The sequence below is a fragment of the Triplophysa rosa genome, linkage group LG23 (genome assembly GCF_024868665.1).
Source record: "Triplophysa rosa linkage group LG23, Trosa_1v2, whole genome shotgun sequence".
Taxonomy (NCBI): domain Eukaryota; kingdom Metazoa; phylum Chordata; class Actinopteri; order Cypriniformes; family Nemacheilidae; genus Triplophysa; species Triplophysa rosa.
In genome coordinates this window covers 16612960-16633220 of record NC_079912.1, presented here as the reverse complement: position 1 = coordinate 16633220, position 20261 = coordinate 16612960, and the positions used below count along the sequence as shown (strand labels likewise).

Sequence of the window (20261 nt, the reverse complement as noted above, 5' to 3'; positions counted from 1 at the left end):
CTGACGTCATATGTAAACAAGCTTGCGTCGTATCAAATGAACGTCTTGAAAAGTGCCACATAAAATTAGAAATAATTTCTATAATGACGAGTTAAATTTTTTTACCTGGCACAAATAATTAGGCTATAAGTTTTATTTACATATACAGGAGGCAAATTTCTGAAGCATTCCCTGGTTTTCTGTTTATATACTTATTAGGGCTGTCAACGTTAACGCGTTAACGCATGCGATTAATTTTTCTATTATCTGAATCTCTGTCAGACAGCGCATCCGTGTTAAGTTCTCTTTCGTGCTTGAATGGATAAAACCACACAAGATTATGTCAGAAAGCCCGTTTTGTCTAGCATTTTCTTAAGCAAGACTTCAAAGTGTAAAATAAAATCTTAAATGAATGCAAAGAGTTGTGAAAATGGGAGTGCGGTGACGGTCAGATCTGCGTACTGAGACAGCTCTTAAAGGGGCCACGTTCTTAAACGTGCTGCTCTGACTCCTGTCACTAATGTTAATCAAAGAACAAAATAAAAGAAGAAATCAATGTGATTTTGTAGCTTTAATGCGAAATTATAAATTAAATGCAGAAGAATTCTCATTAAAGACTGTAAAATGTTTGAGAACTTCCTTCAATTTCTGTATATTTCATGATAGCTCTCAATTATATTGTTGAATGGCTATAATTAATGTTAAAATAATCAATTTAATAGAGACATCAGTTACAATACTAATATCAAAATGTTTTCTTTCATTCATAAAATGACGCTGTTAAAGAAATATGTTGTTTCTACATCAATTTGAAGATTAAATGTGAAATTATTAAAATGTAAAAGTATATTTTAAAATATTATTATTATGTGTGATTAATCGTGATTAATTTTTGTAATTGATTGACAGTAGTGATGGGAAGTTCGAGTCATTTTTGCGATTCGGATGTTTGAATCTCGTTCAGCAAAATGAACGAATCTTTTTTCGAGTCATTTCGTTCATCTGAGCAGAGTTAAATTAATGTTGCATGTTAATAGCCAAATTACCCCATAACGTTTATTTATGCTAGTTTTGATCAGATATATAACAAGAAATAACTTATATTGTAGTTAGGTACAAGTTATGAGAAACAGTTATTTAATTATTTCCTGACAGCATTTCTGTGAAGTTATGTATTTATAATTCATTAACAATTTTGGGTCACTCAGGTATGCAATAAGGTTTACAGGTTGTTGTTTTTTACTAAAAAGTCTCATGCAGTTTGCAAAGTATATAATAATAGGCTATTGAAATCATTTAAATGTGCAATTATTTAATAAGAGATCACTTGTGTAATATATGCATTAGACATAAACACTGACTTTACTAGTGTTGCTTATGTTTATATTTTGTCAGCACAGTTCTTATGCAAAATAGTTAGTTATTAAGATAAATTAAAAACACATTCAGAAATCCACAAGAAACATTTATGAATATTATACTGACAGAAAAAAGAACAGAACGGTACGTTTTAGAGATGATGTTTATTGCACATATCTTTTGATCATTTTAGATTTCTTCCTATAATACAACATATAACACGTACATCATGCATTTGACTGATGATCCGGGAAGTGGTCACGTAACGTTAAAGACGTTACGTGACCTGTACCGGACTCGAAGACTCCGGTACAGGCTGCAGGTTTGCCTGCGGAGCTACCATTTGACAAAAGAACAAAAGGGCTCGGACCCGATGACTCGAGAGACGAACTAATCATTTCTCTTTCCGGTATAAGGACTCGGACCCGATGACTCGAGAGACGAACTAATCATTTCTCTTTCCGGTATAAAAGAACGAAAGGCCTCGGACCCGATGACTCGAGAGACGAACTTCATTACTGTTTCTGGTTGTTGCACATGCGCGGTCAACACAAAATGAACGAATCACTCGCTGAGACACTCGTTACTCCCGAGTCATTTTAAAGATTCGTTCAAAAAGAACGAATCATTCATGAACGACCCATCACTAATTGACAGCACTAATACTAATATTTGGAACCTGCACACAGTTTGAACAATTGCATTTGGCATTTAACTAGCGCCATCTAATGCTCAGTTGTAAATAAGAATCACCTTATTTTCTTTACGCACATACTTTCCACAGCAAATCTTGTCTCTTCCAAACTGAGAACCATTTATGAATTATGATATTGAACCATAATTTACTGTGTTGCATTTAAATAGTTACTGCTACAAAGAAAACAAAAAAGTTATGTGGACTACAAGTCTATAACCTCTTAAAACCAATGTTAGTTGACACAAATCCAACATCTGTGTTCTTTCTCTAAGACTTCAACTCAATCCACAGCACTCTGATAAAACAACCTGCTCATCAATATTTTTAAATACTTTTATTTAAACATTTCTTTAGAAAAAGCAAAGTCTGAACAGTAAAAAGATTAAAATAATGATAATCCCACGGTTTAATCGGAGAATCGTATTTAAAAGCATCATTCTAAACAATGGGTCTGATATTTGTCTTCAGTACCACACAGGCTCTATAAAAAAACCTGTGGATTTTCAGATGGACATTAAAGCCCAATAAACGATCAACAACATTCACAGCAATGAAGTATTGTGCGAAAGCTATGTTCCCACAAACACACAATCACTGAGCAGACTATAAACAGGTAAACATGTCTTTAAATGACAACAAACAAGTTATTTAACAAAACACAAGACCAGTGTAACTGAAGAAAGAAATACTCCTGTATAAGTTTCCTGTATAAACATCAGTATATAGGTATTACAGAGTTTATTTGAACAAATGTGGGCTTTATCAATCTGATAAATCAATTCATGTTTTTTTCCAAAGGCAAATTTAAACCATTACAAATTTTAACTAGTTGGGTTATTTAACAGAATTTTTTTAACGGAATGACATGAAACCAGAAGGAACCAATACTGCCAAGATGTATAACACCATTTAAAACCATCAGATTCTAGATTTTTACAGACTCTGGACTTTACATTATCTGAGAAAATGCACACGATGGGATTATGGCCTGACCATATTCACAAAATCAAGACAGGAAGCTCACAAGCTTCGGCACAGTTGTGTGAAACGGCAAAAAAAACATAAAATAAATGTTTAAGATGTGTTTCTTGTTGGCTGCTGGTTGTGAGGCTTCAATCTTTCAAAACATCTGCATTCCAAATCCCTGTTAGAGGTATAAAACACGATCAAATATTAGTACTCAATGCTTCGCAGCACTACGCAAGATCAATGAATAAATAAAATGTCCAAATGACGGCTTTGGTTACCCTACAAAAACTTCATTGTTAAACCTTTATCAAATTTACACAAAATTTGGCGAGTTTATTATTTCAATGTCCTTACAGAATCATCTTCCATTATGGCTGTAGAGTCAAAAAAGTCTGGTCTGAGTTCTGCTCTTTCTCTCCTGTTTCTCGATGGTGGCTGTAAAGTAGAAATGACATACAGTAAGCACAATGACAACCATGTTACATTATGAAATATAGTTTTGCTGCCAGAAACATTGCAAACATCCCCGAGAACTTGAGCAGCGATGATCACATCTGTAAATTCTTACCAGATCTATCACCATGGTGTCCTCGAAGTCCTCGTTCATGTCCTCCAGCTGGCCACGTGATGACATCATCACATCTTCAAAGATGGGCTCGGCATCATCTTCCATGAGACCTCGCCTGCATGACAAATGACTTGAGTTCAAAGTTCATGCAATCTTTTGAAGTGTCTACTTTATTTGTATTGCTGTCAAGCACGTAATAAATACAAGACATCCTCAAATCCCAGGACTGCGAGTACGTACACCTGCTGTCTCACTCCACCGCTGCGTGACTTCATGTAGTTCATCCCGCCCCTCTCCTTTCGGTTCACCTCATCCATCTTCTGCTGCTGATCCAACCAAGACATCTGCATCGGAGGACTGGAAGTGAAGGAATGAAATGACATACAGCAGGTGTTTAAATTACACAAGAACGTTTTGAGAAATGTTCCTCCCAAATTGAAAAGAAAACATACTTGTGCATGTAGTCTGGTTCTGAGCCTGGTTCCGATGAGTCCTGGTCTGGGATGTGTTCTGCTGCCTGTCTGGGGTTTTCTCTGAGGACAGTGGATGTTAGCTGTGGGGTGTGGAGACCCCCTGGTGTCTGGAGGCTGTCGTTGCGCATCACCCACGAGCCTTCCATGCTCTCCTCTGTCACATGACACAACAGAAAACCACGACTAATCAGATTAATCTCATATGACTTCAATTCTATTTCAAATGCAGCCCGGTGTATTTACTGAGTTTTTATTGTCTTTCTATAGTTTTAACAGACTAAAAGCAATTCTTTATACCGTCTGGCCGTCTTTTTTGCTGTGCCGGTCGGCCTCTTTTGCTTCGGACTGTGCTGGCTTTGCTGGTTGTGCTTCCGGTTGTGACAGACAGTCGGTCATCATCTCCACCTGTCAACAGTGAGTTTCTGTAAGCGATGAGTGGTAGCCACACATCCTCTCTTCTCTCCATCATATACTCTGTCATAAACTTCTCCAGGTAGGAATGTCTGTAGCAGAAGAGAGACGATCAAACACATTTTTAAAGACAGACGTATTAAAACCCTGAATGAATGCATGTTTCCTATGATCTTTAACACCTTAAAGGGATCCTTAACCCAAAAATGAAAATTTTCGGCGTTCATACCCAAACGATTTTCACTGGTGATGAGCCGAGTGAACGTGCAAATTCACTCTCTGACATAGATGGCCCTTAATTAAAATCAGAAATACCCCGGTACACAAGGTGGCGCTGTGCAACTTTATGCTTCTGACAATCGCTTGTCACACAGAAGAAGAATTCATCTTGCTTCCTCTTCGTCAATGGCCCTGTCCCAAATGGCGCACTCCGGTCTTGTGCACCTCCTCCGAGTCCACACTTGGTGACGTCAGGAAGTGCAGACCTACAGGGCACTAGGCACGAGTCCACAAGGGTACATGGGAGTGCATTTTGGGACAGACTTGAGGTCATCACGCCAGAAAGAGCAATAATGTGAATAAGAAACTCATTCATTAATTAATTTAGAATTTTATCAAAACTTCTGTGATTGGGCGTTCGCAAGGATTCCTGGGCAGGTAACTTCAGTGGAGTCTGCGTCGAGGGCACAAAGGAGGTGCTCGCGAGCAGACTTCTGAGTGCTAAAAGGACAAAATGGGACACCCTACGGACTCGTAGACTTGGCAAATACAAGCAATTTAAGTCCACGAGACCGCAAGTCCACATGAAGTGCGCCATTTGGGACAGGGCCAATGTGTGCTCGGCAAGACCGGTTTGTGCTTGAGCGCCACCAAGTCGTGTTTTGCTGTAATTTCAGCAGCTCCAGGCACGTGAACAAAATCCATTGGTCCAAAATCCACGCCAATCTCATTGGTCGGCCAGTTTTTAACGTGGGGCTTCAAACCAAAAAAACGAGCCAGTCGTTTTTGCGCGTCGGTGTGCACACTCACATTGGTGCCCTTTGTTTAGTCATGAGGCGTTAAACGTTGACGATAAACGTGTGCAATCATCGTCCCAGTCTGGACAAGCTTTTAGATTGTTCCAAACCTGTATAAATGTCTTTGTTTTGCTGATCACTCAGAAGAAATTTGGAAGAAAGTCAGATCTCACCCACCATTTACTGCCATAGTAATGAAAATAAATACAATGGGAGTCAATGGGGGGTGAGCTTTGACAAACTTCCAGATATCTTCCTGTGTGTTCAGCAGAACAAAGAAATGTATACAGGTTTATACAGGTTTGGAACATTTTGAGTGCGAGTAAATGATGACAGAATTTTTATTTTTGGGTGAAGTATCCCTTTAAGGTCTTTGTTTAGATTCTTAAAGTGTTTTCTGTACTTACACAGTCTTCTTGTCCTGCCGTAGAAGTTTGGAGGAGAACTCTCAGAGAACTTCCAGAAAGGCCAGATTGGGCGGTGGGTATTCCGGTCCTTTTGGATTTGGGACCTTGAAGGCAAACTCAATACCATCCCTGAGGTAGAGAAGAACCCATTCGTGAGAATGATTTAAAACAAGCTGCAAGAACATCAGTAATGATTAATAATTCATCTGCAGGGTTTCTTACTTGTGCAGTGTGGCCACGGCCTCTCTGGTTTTGATCTGGTCCAGTCCAAATGTGAGTGCAAACCGTCGGGCCAGTTCCTTAATGCCGCTGACGTGGGAGGACGTTCGGTCCAGATTGGGTCCTTGGTCCTGGACGAGTTCATTAAAGAGCTGCAGGCAAAGAGAGAAACGAATCAGAAAGTTGCATCTTAAATTGTAATCTATAATCAAATGTAAAAATGCACCGCTCCTTAAGTGTATATTCCATACCTGCTGCAAGCTGAGGACAAGGGTTTTTGCACACTGAATCTTGTCCATCTGTCTGGCCTTACTCAATGTTTCTTTGATGATGTCTCCATAGTCATTATATTACTAAAAAAGAATCAGAATTCTCAGGAATCAATGTTTAACCAGCACTGAATGTGTGTAGCTCAAATGTATGAGTTTTCTACCTTCATGTATTGTTTGAAGATGTCTGCAGCTGCTGCCATGTCCACGATGTCAAAAATAACGAGTTTGCAGAAGGCCGCCAAAAGATTCCTCCTCTTGTGAAGAGCCTCGATCTTATTGGCTTCGTCCTCCTCATCGCCCTCTGAATAAAAATAAAAAACAAAGTGTAAAATTAAAAGAGCCTGAATAGTGAATAAAGTGGGGGCAGTCGTGGCCTAATGGTTAGAGACTCGGACTTGTAACCCAAACGTTGCCGGTTCGAGCCTCAGTACCAGCAGGGATTGTAGGTGGGGGGAGTGAATGACCAGTGCTCTCCTCCACCTTCAATACCACGGCTGAGGTGAGACCCTTGAGCAAGGCACCGATCCCCCAACTGCTCCCCGGGTGTTCACGGTGTGTGTGTGTTACTCACTGCTGTGTGTGTGCACTTTGATGGGTTAAATGCAAAGCACAAACTCCGAGTATGGAACACATTACTTTCATGAATATGTAAATTGAAAGGCGATAACTGTAATCCAACAGATAAACATGACCCTAAATTTCTTAGTGCTGATTAACTGAAAAAATGCACATTTCTGAGAAGAGACACACACACCCATGCTCTGGTTTTCATCATCCTGGTCAATAAACACATGATCCAGGACAAAGGTGAGCAATTCGTTCTGCAGAGTGCTGTCTGGATTGAAGACCAGCGGCTGCAGAGCTTCTCGACTGCCCGAGACCAACTGATGACTGAAGATCATCAGCAGGTCACACAGCAACATGAATGCCTGCAGAGATACAACATAAAAACAGCTGCTGTTAAAACCTGTAATACAACAAATAATGCACATTTACACACAGTATGTAACATTGACTATGAAGATCATTAAAGGAGTAGTTCTTTCATCATTTACTCGCCTTCTTGTCATTTCAAACCTGTGTGACTTTTTCTTCTTCTGCAGAACACAAAAAAGACATGTTGGTAACAGAAACCCGTTGGTCCCCATTGACTTGCATTGGCTTTGCGTCCATGCAATATAAGTGAATGGGGACCAATGGTTTTTGATGACCAACATTCTTCAAAATATCTTCTTTTGTGTTTTGCAGAAGAAAGAGTCACACAGGATTTAAATGACAAGAAGGTGAGTATGATGACAGAATTGTCATTTTAGGGTAACCTACTCCTTTAAAGAACCACAGCAAAGTTGATCATATCATTGTTTGTCAAGGATAAAACTAACTGGATCAATGGTTTCAGGCGTTTACGAACACGTCACTAAATCAGCAAAGCAACAAACAAAACAAACTTGCAGAAGGTTCCAGCTTACTTGCTCTTTGACGGGAGTGTTTACATTAGACAGACACTGCTGACACACCGCTAGGAAAGATTTCACCACCCTCCTCAATGCCACGAGTTCATCCTGCCCAGGAAACACACACAGGGGTTTATGCCACATATTTACAAGACTGTAAATTCCCACAACAGGTGGGATTTCTCTGCATAAAGTGCATATGAGGGCACCTTTGATGGCGATCCCTCAGTGATTTTCACCAGCTGCCACAGGATGGAGTAATGAGAGCACTGCAGAGCCTGAACAGCAATCTGAACACAAACCAGGAACATCCACGTATTATTTAATGCTGTGGATTAGGGGGTTGTTACGCACATTTAAAAAACGCAATTTATATAATTAACAGTTACTAGGTTTGTGCATTTACAAATGTTACATTAAATATAAATCAATAAATAAATACTGTCATAATAGGAAAAACCGAGACATGGCTGAACATCTCTACCTGCTCGGGCATGGAGCCTTGCTCGATCCCCATCTTCAACAATCGATAGCAGTTTTTAAAAAGGTCCCACTTTGTAAGGTCATGTGCACTACAAAGCATACAAAACAAACCTGAAGCTCAATCACGCATACATGATACCAACAAACACAAGGTGTTGCATTTCCAACACAAGACAGAAATCATCTTACTTGTGGAAAGCAGTGAGCTTCTTTAAAGTCGAGAGAACGTTGTAAATGTCATCGTCATCTGCTTCATCCCCCTAGGAAGAAAAAGGACTGAATTAATAACCACCTTTAACAATACGCATTTTTGTGCAAAGTGAAGTACTCCAGTCACCTCCTGCAGCAGGTCTTCAACCGAATGTGCGAATCTGTCCGTGAGCTCGTCGATGAGCTGACTTCGAGCGATGTCCACGCGGTTCATGATGGTGTATTCCTCGCTGCACAGGATGCTGTAGGTCTTGCTGCACGCCTCCAACACTTCGGCCTCTGTGTGCTTCTCCACCACCACCCGCGTCTGCTTCAGCAGAGCGTCTAGATGCTGAAAACGAAGAGAGCAATAATCAAGATATACAGTATGTTAACACTGCTATATTTGCCTTTTTTATCATCAGATATTTAATATGTGCAAGAAATATTTGGAGGCACAGACCCAGTCGGGCTTGGATACCAACTGACCTTTTCCATTCGTCCTGAACTGTACACCTCAAGATCAAAGAACTGTGGGATATGAAGGAGGTTTGCAACCTTTTCAGCTTCTGTTTGGTACTGAAAGCCAAAGCAAGAAAAATATGAAGCGTTTCTTTCACATAGCTCCACTCCTCTGATGACTAAAGCCGGTACTTTACCTTTGACAGCAGCATGGGCAGAGCAACAATTAGTTGCTCGGTAAGTTTGTTCTTATCGTCTATCTGAGTCTTCTTCTCTTTGGCAGTGAGGACCTAAAGGAAGCACAGAGAACCAGCAGAAAGTTATCAGACCCGTAAAACCTCAAAAGCAATGAACAATCTTAGGACGGCAATGCTTACTCTCTTTCCCGTTCCTCTGCCCACAGGTGGATGAGCTTCAGCGGCCTGTCTGATGGTGCAGACCATGAGCTCGATCAGGGCGCTCTCGTGTCTATCTCCCATTACTGCAAGAAAATCAGCAATCAGACAACATCAATGAACGACGCAGGAAAGATCTCCGAGCATCGTGATAGATCTCCAAAAAGAGAAACGAAGGTGTGTGGAGGATGTACCCTCTTCTCCCTGCACGGGGTCTTCCAACAGGAGCTCTACCATGCAGTCCCAATCTTTGAGCAGATCTTGCGAGCTGTCCCACAGACTGTCCACTAGGTACGCTGCATGTTCATGAAGCTGCCACACACAAATACAAAAGACTCCTTTATATTCTTAAGTTGGAATATGAATCGACATGACCGTACTCTTTAGGACTTGAGCCAAGCCAAATGAAGCCGAATATAAAATATAAGTTTGCAATAATTTTTTGCATTTAAAACCATAAAAAGTGATGTAAGTCTAGATCGTAGTTTCTCACCTCGCTCTCCAGGAAGAACAGCACCAGCATTCTGATCAGGTTCCCATTAGGGCTGTTTCTGCCTCGTCTCTTTGCCAAAGCCTCCTCCGCCTGAGGGTCGTGCCTGCTGAACAGCCTGTAGACAGAAACATCAAACTCATGAAAACATGTAGGGATTTTAATGTGTCATTATCGTGTTATAACGGTACAAACACAGACGTGCAGCAGTTCATTCATCTTACTTTCTGTGGAGGAACTCTCCGGCGGCCACGGCAACAGGACGATGGGCCGAATAGACTAGATGGTAGACGTTCTCGCAGTCTTCGTTTGATAGAGCATCCTCGCTATCACTAAAAAAAGAAACACAGACAGACAGATGATAGGCAGATAAAACAAGTAGTAAGAAACCCATGTGATGTGGATTAAAGGAGGAGAACTGCTCACTGCAGAATCAAAGTGACGAGCCGTATGGCCTCTACTGCCACATCGTATTCTTTGTCCAGCGTCATGGACACAATGCGATCCTGAGGGACAGGAAGTGACATTGTGACATTTTTGTTATTATCCCACCTCACTTATGCATATTCAAACATTACAATAAAGTAATATAAAGTTGTGAAGTAAGTGCATACAATAGTTTTCATAAAAAAATAAGGATTTTAAGGTGGTGTATATATCGGTTACCTTAAATCGATTGGTGAAGAGCTCAAGCTTGGGGAAAAGCTCTCTGTTGGTATAAAGGGTCTGAAGGGCCTTTAAACATTTGAGTCGAACTTCGCCTTGCTAATAATAAATACAATAGCATCGTTTATAACAATGATCTGATACATCAGATCAGATTCATTCTACAAAAATATTGATCAGAGATGGAAAACCACTTATATAGGAAAATGTAAATACTCACTCTGTCATGTAGCGTCCAGCCAACATACTTCAAGTAACTATCGTTGAGAAAGGCATCGCTGTATAATTTCATCCAAACTCCAATCTCCTCAATGCAAATAGCCCTGATCTCTGCTATAGCATCCCTGAAGGCAAGCAGGAAAACATGAAACCTTGACATTATATCAGAAAATTACTGTTTTAACCTGCTGTTTGTATTAATTCCACCAACCTGTATCGGTGAACAAAAATACCCTTGAAGATCGAGTTCATCATGTTCTCAATCTCATCTTGGTTTTCTTGAAGCTGGATGACCAATAAAAATAACAACATTTAAAATGTCATTTACAGTAGACAGATGAACACAAGTTTTGGACAAGGACACCTCACCTCTTTTCTCTTCTGAAGCAGCAGTTCTAGCTTTTCATTGGCTCGTTTCCCCGCAACCTTGTTCCGCTCTGTCTCATACTGCCTCTGTGTGTTATCCTGGTTGATGCTCAAGTTCAAAGCCACATTCACCAACGCTGTCATCAGTTTCATGGCTGCAGAACAAAACAACACTCATCAATTAACTCATAAACAAAGCGTGTTCAGTCGGAACAAATGTGTTGCGTCTCTAAAAGGTGGTTTAAGGTCAAAGCTGACTGACCTGCCAATGTACTGGTGTGTCTGAAGGCTCGGACCTGTGAGTCTGAGAGCCCAGTGAGCAAAGAGATGACTGTGTCCATCATATATTCTTCATAGATGATGCTGTACTGACACTGACGAATCAGAACGATGATGAACTCGCAGAAATTATATCGAAACTTCTTCCACTGTGGTCCTGCCATTGTAAGGGGGTAATCGCCACTGTCCTGGATTTGAAGATCAGAAAGTTAAGAGACATGCGGGCGGATTCAGTAATGTGAATTCAAATATGCATCAACAAACCTCATCGAATTCTTCTGTCATCTTTCTGATAATTTCTGCATTCTGCATGTTCCTAAACATCTCGATTCTTACAGTGCCTGTAATGCACATAAACACACTGTATAACATTCAAAACATCAAAGATATGCTATTAAAGGTTCGTGTAATTGCAATGAATCCTAATTCAATTTCTTAACGAAAATACATTTAGAAAATAAAACATTTAGAAGTGTGCCGAGACAAATAAAATAAACATTACCTTTACAACCAGAGCAATGAATGAAGAAGTTAATCAGATCTAAAAGCGCCAAATCTCGGTCTTGTTTGTAAGATTCAATCCAGTCATCAATAACACACTGGCGAAATAAAAAAGAAATCAGCAAACAAATATATCACACAGACTAAACCGAACTGTAAACATCGAGCTGTGTTGTGTTTTACCTGCATGGCACTTTTGCCTTGTTTGACCACCTCAAAGAGCGTGCCTGCTTCTGCCCCCTCTCCATTCTGATGGGCCAATCCATTTGGTCTCCGCCCACCTTTATCAACCGGGGACTTTCGAACCTTCTTACTGGCCCCCTTTGCAGAGAACAGCATTGCATTAAGAAAAGGGCTTTATACATCATCTGTAAACAACCATTTGCTTTGATCAGCAGTGGTGACCTCACCCCTTGTTTTCCAGGCCTGCCTCTCTTTTTCTTGCCTTTTCCTTCTCCAGAATCGTCCAATTCACCGACGCTCATGCCTAGACTTACTGTGTCGCCCTGCCCATCATTTGACGAGTCCCTGCAAAATGCATACGTTTAATATCAAGTACTATAAAAATATATAGTGTATATTAACAAAAGGTCAGTGTACTTACTGTAACACAGTAAAGTCTGAATTGATCATGATGGGTTTCTTGTCAAAATGACTTCCACAAACGTGTCACTCAGAATTTGTGAATATGTTTGAGACAGCAGGTGCCAATAATAATTGTTTAGTTCAGGCCCTGAATGCTTCAGACAACATAACCTGTGAATAAAATAAAAAAACAATCAAGATGATGCTCAAACTTTAATGAAAAACAGCAACACAATTGGGATCCTTTAGTCATTTTTATATGACTATATTTTTCATAGTTATAGTAAGAATCACAAAAATAAACTCAAATAAATAGTATAAAATAATATTAAGTTTATATTTGTATTTTAAACCGATCATGTTTCAGTAATATGATTAACCTCGAACAGCCACTAGGGGCAACACAAACCATGCTTTTTCAATAAAACCAAACTCTAGGCAAACAATCACAAAATATTAAAAACTACTAAATTAAATTATTTCAAATGTTTATTTTTGTTTAACCGCAAACAGAAATTTGTCTTAATCACTTGTACTTAATGCAAAAATAAAAAAACACATTTGTGAACAGTAAAACCGCCATTAGGGGGCATCCTAAGCATGGCTTTTCGCTGTTGCTGTGGAAACAGCAGAGATGAATGCGAGAAGGACTACCTGGCAACAGAAATATGATATGTCAAGATCTAAATAAAACTAGTCCATTTTAACACCATTATATAACACATCAGATAACTATTCCGCTTCCGGAATGATACAGACGGTCTAGCTGAAAGCATCTTCACACATGATTTAATCCTAACCAACACAAGATGGCTCCCCACCCCCAGAGTTTCCAGACTGTAGATGTTCCTGTGGATGTTTCAAACCGCTCGCGACTCAAGCACACATCGTGATGAAATGCATCAGGAATGCACACGAGAAACCCTCACGTTACAAGATATATACGGCCAGAGAGAGGTTTTACAAGCCTGCTGTAGGCTGGTATTATGAGTGGATACATAAATGACAAAAAAAAACAATCACACCTATCATATAATGCGCCCATCCCCCATACAAATTTGGATATCTGGAATTAAACTCTGGGTTTTGCTTTAGAAATAAAATCTGCACTTTACTGAAACTCAACAGCTGACCATTATATAATCCCACCAGAGATGGGCAGCACAGTGCTGACCATGAATTTACCCTATAAGACCCAAAAAGCTTTGGAATAAGAAAACAAATTGTGTTTAAAAGACATTCTTAAAGAAGTAAGTGCTCTGTTTGCTCCGTGTTCAGATTCATTGGGTTACTCAATCTCAGCTGTTCTCGTCATACATGCTGCGTCTCTGTGATAAATAAGTGATGTTAGACTATATTATGTACTGAGGTCACAGGAGAGGGAAGAAAATGTAATTTACACCTCAGCAGTGAAGCTGGGGACCGCCAGGAGAAATGAGTTCATTTGGGAACACTAGAATTTGAATAGAATGCCATGTCAAGATTGGCAATATACAATCGGGAAAATAAATAAATGCACATTTAATGGTTCACAATGTTAATTTATTTAAAATGACATCTCCTTATGAGCAATCAAAACTAAAATTTGCCCAAAATTTGTGGCAACACAACAAAAAAAAAAATAACTGAAAAAAAAATTGGGAATGGTGTTTAAAAACAAAAGTCTTTCACAGTGCATCGAAACAACTCCAATGTCACACAATTATTTAAGCCAAAAGATAACAATATCACTTTGTTTAAAGAAACAATATTTAAAGTATCAACTTGTAGGAAATCAACATATGAACAACCTGCAGCTGCCTCCTAAAACGTTTTTGTTAAAAATAACAATTGTTGAAAATAAATCAGACTTTATTATTGGGAAAAAAACCTCTTTACTTTAACCCCAAATCAGGGTAAGCTTATATTAAAAATTTCTAAGTTCGGATACGATTTCACTTCACGTCAAACCACATAACGTAAAGTAACTTGCAATTTTACTTTCAAACAGAGATGGCAATAGAGAGGGCAAGTTACGAATCGCAGCAACATTACACTGCGACTGTGAGAGGACAAAGCAGTTTAACGTCAAAACAATATATTTAATGTAAAAAAAAATTTTAAACTCACGCATTGCAAAACTAGTCAATGCACACACCGAAATATCTTAGAGAGGTCAAGAGAAAGAGTTTTATACAGTTATACAGAACAAATCCAGCAAGAAATTCAATGGATCAGTGAATGTGCTAATAGGCCTGAAGCATCTTATCGAGCTGGTGGAGCACGCAGCACAGATTCATTAGAGTCTGGGGACACTATTAAATGCTTTGCACGTATATAGTGACAGTAAAATGAGGCTATTCCTGGCATCAGCCGGGTGAGATGCTTTTAAATCAAAACCAATTATAGCTGTTTTCTGCATGATGGAAACTGGCTGTTTTGCTGTTGTAGAGTCAAAGAAATTTGTTTCGAATCAATCCAGGCACTTTGTTGAGCCAGTAATGGGGTTAAACGTGAGAGAAGAGTACTTAAGTCCACAGCCTTTACATTATTTAGATTCGCTATATGCAAATATATATATATATATCACTAGACATTTGCCATTTGGGTAGGGTCCCTCCAAAGAAAACACAAAAAGATTTACATTCATGCATTTGGTAGACGCTTATATTCAGAGCGACTTACAGTGCATTCAGGTAATTTTTTGTATGTATGTATCGTGGGACCAAACCCATGACAGCTGTGTTGCCAACACCATGCTCTTCCAACTGAGCTACATAAACACAATACAGTCAAAGCACCACTAGCTTGGACAACAAGACACTAACAAATGGCAAGCGGCAAGATGACATTACAGATTTAGTCTTCCCTCTCCAACACTAATGAGATACGTAGCTGGCATACGCCCAAAAAACATATTTTATGTTAAAAGATTTTGTTTTGGTGAAACTGTGAGGACTGTCCACCAAATTGAGCACATTTACTTGAACAAACTGCAAACACTAATACTATTGTTTACAATTTTTAACATGCGAGTTAAGTCAATTCCTGTCCAATTGCCTGTCGGTCAAATGGTCCAGTGTGGTGCTGGCACCAGCAAAGTCATAAGTTCAATTCCCAGTACATGTACATGACATGCTGATATTTATAACCAGAATGTAACTTTGGTTAAAACCATCTGCAATATGAAGGTAAACAATTACTTTCCCAACTTCTGTAATCTTATATCGTTTCGTACATCTATTACATTTAGCAGCCATATCTAATCTTAGCCTATATAGCCTTGAGAGTGATGATTCGTCATCCAAGGTAAATGAAAAGGCATTCAAGAGCCTTCTTACATCTCATCTCATCTGTTTTTCTCATAACCACTCACTAAAGACGGACAGCAATACCTTTCACAAGCCAACATAATGATCTGTGAAACTCTCAAAATAGCTTAACAATTGCCCTGAGAGACTGAGGAAAAACAGCACAGTTTCACACCCTCGCTTCGTCTCGCAGACATTCGTTCCCATCATATTTGAAAGAAGGCTCAATGTTAAAGAGACCACAGCATGTCTTAGGATATCAATGCAATCAAGGTCTTTTCAAGCGAGTGTGCTGCAGCGAGATGCAGTATCTGACATTCTAAATAGTGTAAGTACAGGTGGCTTGCCAATGTGGAATTCAATCTTTAGCTAGACGACACGTTAAGATCTAGTAAATACATTTGACATTGTTTACATTAGAGTTAATATAAAAATGATGTTGTCTGTTTAAAGACTGGAATGGCTTGAATGTCATAGACAGTATCTGTGCTGACAGAAGTGTCAGAATTGAAAGCCTCCTTTTCAATATTGATGCAATATTTTGATCATTTCGAAAACAATTTTGGCTACCAGTAATAAAGATATAGTGCTCATACTTGTGTAAAACATTTTACCACATTCCAATCCATATCACATAATTCCACCCAAAAATCGAATATGTTCATAATTAGAATGTCTATAGTGAATGCATATATCCGATGGAGTTCTGTATTGAACTGTATTGACGATTACACTGGGCATTAAAATAGTCACTAGTCAAAAAAATATCTTTATTCAAGATTGCACAATAGAGCCAGGTACATTTTACTGCCACAAGGTTTATACTGTAAACAAGTTTATAACCTAAATAGAATGCCAAATAAAAGAGGATTTAATAAGCATCCAAAGTCATCATCAAAACAAAGATTTGTTAAAGCACAGAGCAACTTTACAGCCAACATACTTCCTTCGGAAAAAGTTTTGTACAAATCACAAAACATTAAAAACACAATACTATTGATTCAGCTGCTCATAAAGCTTCTGTAATTAAAACGACGATCTATTCATTCACCCCACAGGTGATGCGATTCTTATCTCTTGAAACAACATCCATTGATCTCAGCAACACCGCCAATAAAATCCCAGGATAAGAGCATATGACCGACAGCGAGGGTGTTTCCATGGCAACAGCCTTCTGGATTACATGTCACGCATCTAAATTGCTCACCAAAAAACACTCATGCTCAGGGGAGGGCATAACACTAGAACTGAATTGATTGGAAGTCATTGTAGTTTAAAGCATTCATGTCAAATATTTGTTAATATGTTTTTGTTTACGAATGTGCATCTTAACTATAAACTTTAAAGCTGCTAACAATTATGAAAAGATTAATTTCTGGAGAAAACTAGGTGCTTTTGTTTACAACGGGTTATTATTGCTTATTTTACTCGTTTTGATCGTAGCTTCCTTTTGTATGACTGATAGTCCTTTCCTTCAGCAAACAGTATAACAAACTCACACAAATATAAACACATATTACATGATGCAAAAAAGATAAGTGACCAAAGCTTAAAGGAATATCTGGATCTGAATAATGTACCAAAGAGATTTTTTCTTCAACTTCACCAAAGGAACACAACCAAGGACACAAACTGCAGCCCCCCTTAAAGTGACAGTTCACCCAAAAAGGAAAAAGCATCAAGAAAAAGCAACCTAACAGCGCCGGCACCCATGCACTTCTATTGTCACAAAACCAATTCAAGTGAACGGGTGTAGGTTGATAACATTTTTCAAAATATCTTCTTTTGTGTTCTGCGGAAGAAAGAAAGTCATACATGTTTGAAATTACAAGATGGTGAGTAAATAATGACAGTTTACTCATTTTTGGGTGAACTATCATTTTAATACTGGATTTCTATTTTATAGCCAATTTCACACCACAAGGGAGATGTGTAATAAAACCCAAACATTTGGGTTGAGGCCTGCCAACGAATTAGCGTATATGCAACACGAGGGAAGAAATATAAGTCCTCAATGTTCAGATAAGACCAGATTTGCATCCAACGGTAATACATCTTCTTTATGTGTCTTGAATATCTATGAATAGCTCCAGGGCTGAATGGAAAACCATAGCCTATTGTGAAATCAACCATTTTACATTTTGCTGACAGTGTCACGTTTGACTAGGCCAAGATGTAAATTACAACCATAGCCTTTGTTTGAAGTGTTTTAAAAAAACATCAGGTCCCTGACAACAGTGCAAACAGAAACACTAACAAAGAACACTAATGTATTTCAAGGGTAAATCCGATGTTTTTACATGATGCTAGGCCTCTAAAATTCATTGGACTTCAACCATTATTAGTATCAAACATTTCGAATTTTGCACAATATAACTTACTAAACTACATTCCTTTCCAACAAACCACTGAGAACTGCATATCATATGCTAAATTGTTATTACTACTGTGGCATAATCATTAAAACCCTGAGCACAACAATCTCAGGTAAAAAAGCCTGTATGTGTAGGCCAACTATGTTCACTTGTTTTATTGTTCTATTTTTCACATGTCAACACGTACCAAAACAATGACATCTTTCGTAATTTTAGAGGAATATACAAACCAAATAAAGTAATGAAAATTACAGCAGCATAGCTTGGTTTTTTACTCATTGGGACACCTTGCAAGTTAACGTATGTGACATATACTATCTGTAAAACAAGCTGTACTATATAAATATGTACCTATACTTTCAGTCACATTGATTTGAAGTTAAGAATGACAAATTATCGCAAAAATAACGATAGAAATGCACTATCACGGGTCAGTGCTGAATCAACACTTCAGAAACTGCTCAAACAACGTTTGAAAATGCTTGTTCGGCGCTTACTCCGTGCCAAGATAACAATTTACAGACACCTACAAACATCTAAACTCTTTGATATTTAACTACAATATAATTATGTAACAATAATACAGTGGAACATTCATAGTAAATTATACTGTAAACAAATTTACAGTATTTAGTCAGAATTGAGAAACTGACTATCTATGACTGAAGTATAGTGAAATGATTTCTACATTTTGTAGTTGGGACATTTTGGAAACCCGTTCGTTGAGAGCATGTTACACGGTTCAACAAGTGTAACAAAAACAACAGAAATTATAGGAAGAAACGTTTCATTGCAAGGTTGTTCTCAAATTCCAGACATAACTTTAGTCCATGAACTAGCATTGAACTGCCGTTGAGTAGTCTAGTGTAAACTCCTCCTCTGCTTGTAAAAAAATACCCGCTAAATTTGTACATTGGGGCTTTGAAAAGATAGTAAAGTAAAAAGAAGTCAAACAATAACTTTGAATTGTAAAAAAACAAAAACAATAGACGCACTGTACACAATTCTCGTCATATTTGCTGAGATGATTTACACGCCAAGTTAACCAAAGTGGGTACGTTTTGGACGAAATAATTTAAATTTTATTAGTGTAACTTTAGCGATACAATGACTCGAACAAAACCAACCTGTCACAAAGTAAACAGCATGTTATTCGTGACAACTCTGGAAAGTTTAGAAAACCGCACACAGTTAACAGTACGTGAATAAATAAGACGTAGCGGCAATCTGCACGAGCGTATCAGATAGAGAACAACAGCAGTTTAGAGTCTCGCGCGCCTGACTGTCTGTCTGCGTGCACGGCGGCAGGAAGACAAAGTCACATTTTTCCTTGCAGTAATACGCCAAATCACAGGCATCACAACTTATTAAGATAATATAGCCATAGCCCATATGTAAGAGAGTAGACCGTGCCACCAAGGACGGGGGGCACGCGCACACAACTGTCCTTAGAGAATTGATCCCATCCCCCTACACACATACATACAAGCACGCAAGCACGCACACACTCCCTCTACACGTCCTCCATCTTTAATGCTAGCTCGATTTACGCAGTGAGCGCGCGCCCTACGGAAAGATTCAGAAATTGTTGCAAAACTCGCACAAACTCACCTCTCCCGTTAAAATAGGGCTGTCCGGGACACGCGTCGGTAATAATTGGCGCGATTCATTGAGTAAATAGTTTATGTTTTTATATTGTAAATTAGACTAGAAGCACAGCCGCGCCTTTCCTCAGAGAAGCAATCCTAAACTGCCATCTGGCGGCTTTTACAGCAACGAAATGGCGAAATGGGAGACTGATCTGACATCGCCTCCTGGTGGACAGAAGGCATGTTGACACAAAGCAAAAAAGTGCATTTTTAGTTATTTTGGATTTGCACCACATCGATATTTACCTGTATATATAACGCGTATTTGTTAAGAACTTTGAATGAAAGTGATGTAATTTAATTTAGACCTTATACGGTCTAGCTAGTTTGTTCTAGCCCTACATCCATGGTTCTAGCAGGGTTAGGTTACCAACCTGGCAACAGCCTTCTAACATGCATAATTGTGTTAAATACATCGTATCGGGAAAAGTTGTGCGATCTTAAAATTGCTGTATTTTACATACAAGTGCGCAATTTTGAGTAAAACA

The 20261-nt window shown here is 38.9% G+C and overlaps 1 protein-coding gene across 1 annotated transcript; it reads right to left on the bottom strand.

Moving 5' to 3' along the window:
- Nucleotides 1–1499: 1499 nt before the first annotated feature.
- On the bottom strand, nucleotides 1500–19889 carry stag1b (STAG1 cohesin complex component b). The gene is given in 34 exon segments (XM_057322959.1): nucleotides 1500–3179; nucleotides 3359–3439; nucleotides 3573–3687; nucleotides 3813–3929; nucleotides 4025–4199; nucleotides 4343–4548; nucleotides 5880–6008; nucleotides 6102–6250; nucleotides 6350–6451; nucleotides 6532–6671; nucleotides 7125–7299; nucleotides 7840–7932; nucleotides 8034–8114; nucleotides 8309–8396; nucleotides 8497–8567; nucleotides 8645–8848; nucleotides 8986–9075; nucleotides 9156–9248; nucleotides 9336–9439; nucleotides 9548–9665; nucleotides 9847–9961; nucleotides 10068–10175; nucleotides 10270–10349; nucleotides 10510–10608; nucleotides 10730–10853; nucleotides 10940–11013; nucleotides 11098–11249; nucleotides 11357–11561; nucleotides 11638–11714; nucleotides 11876–11972; nucleotides 12058–12195; nucleotides 12285–12402; nucleotides 12479–12630; nucleotides 19736–19889. Coding segments are annotated over 33 exon segments (3771 nt in total). The 5' UTR covers nucleotides 12508–12630; nucleotides 19736–19889; the 3' UTR covers nucleotides 1500–3155.
- Between the last annotated feature and the right edge of the window lie 372 nt (nucleotides 19890–20261).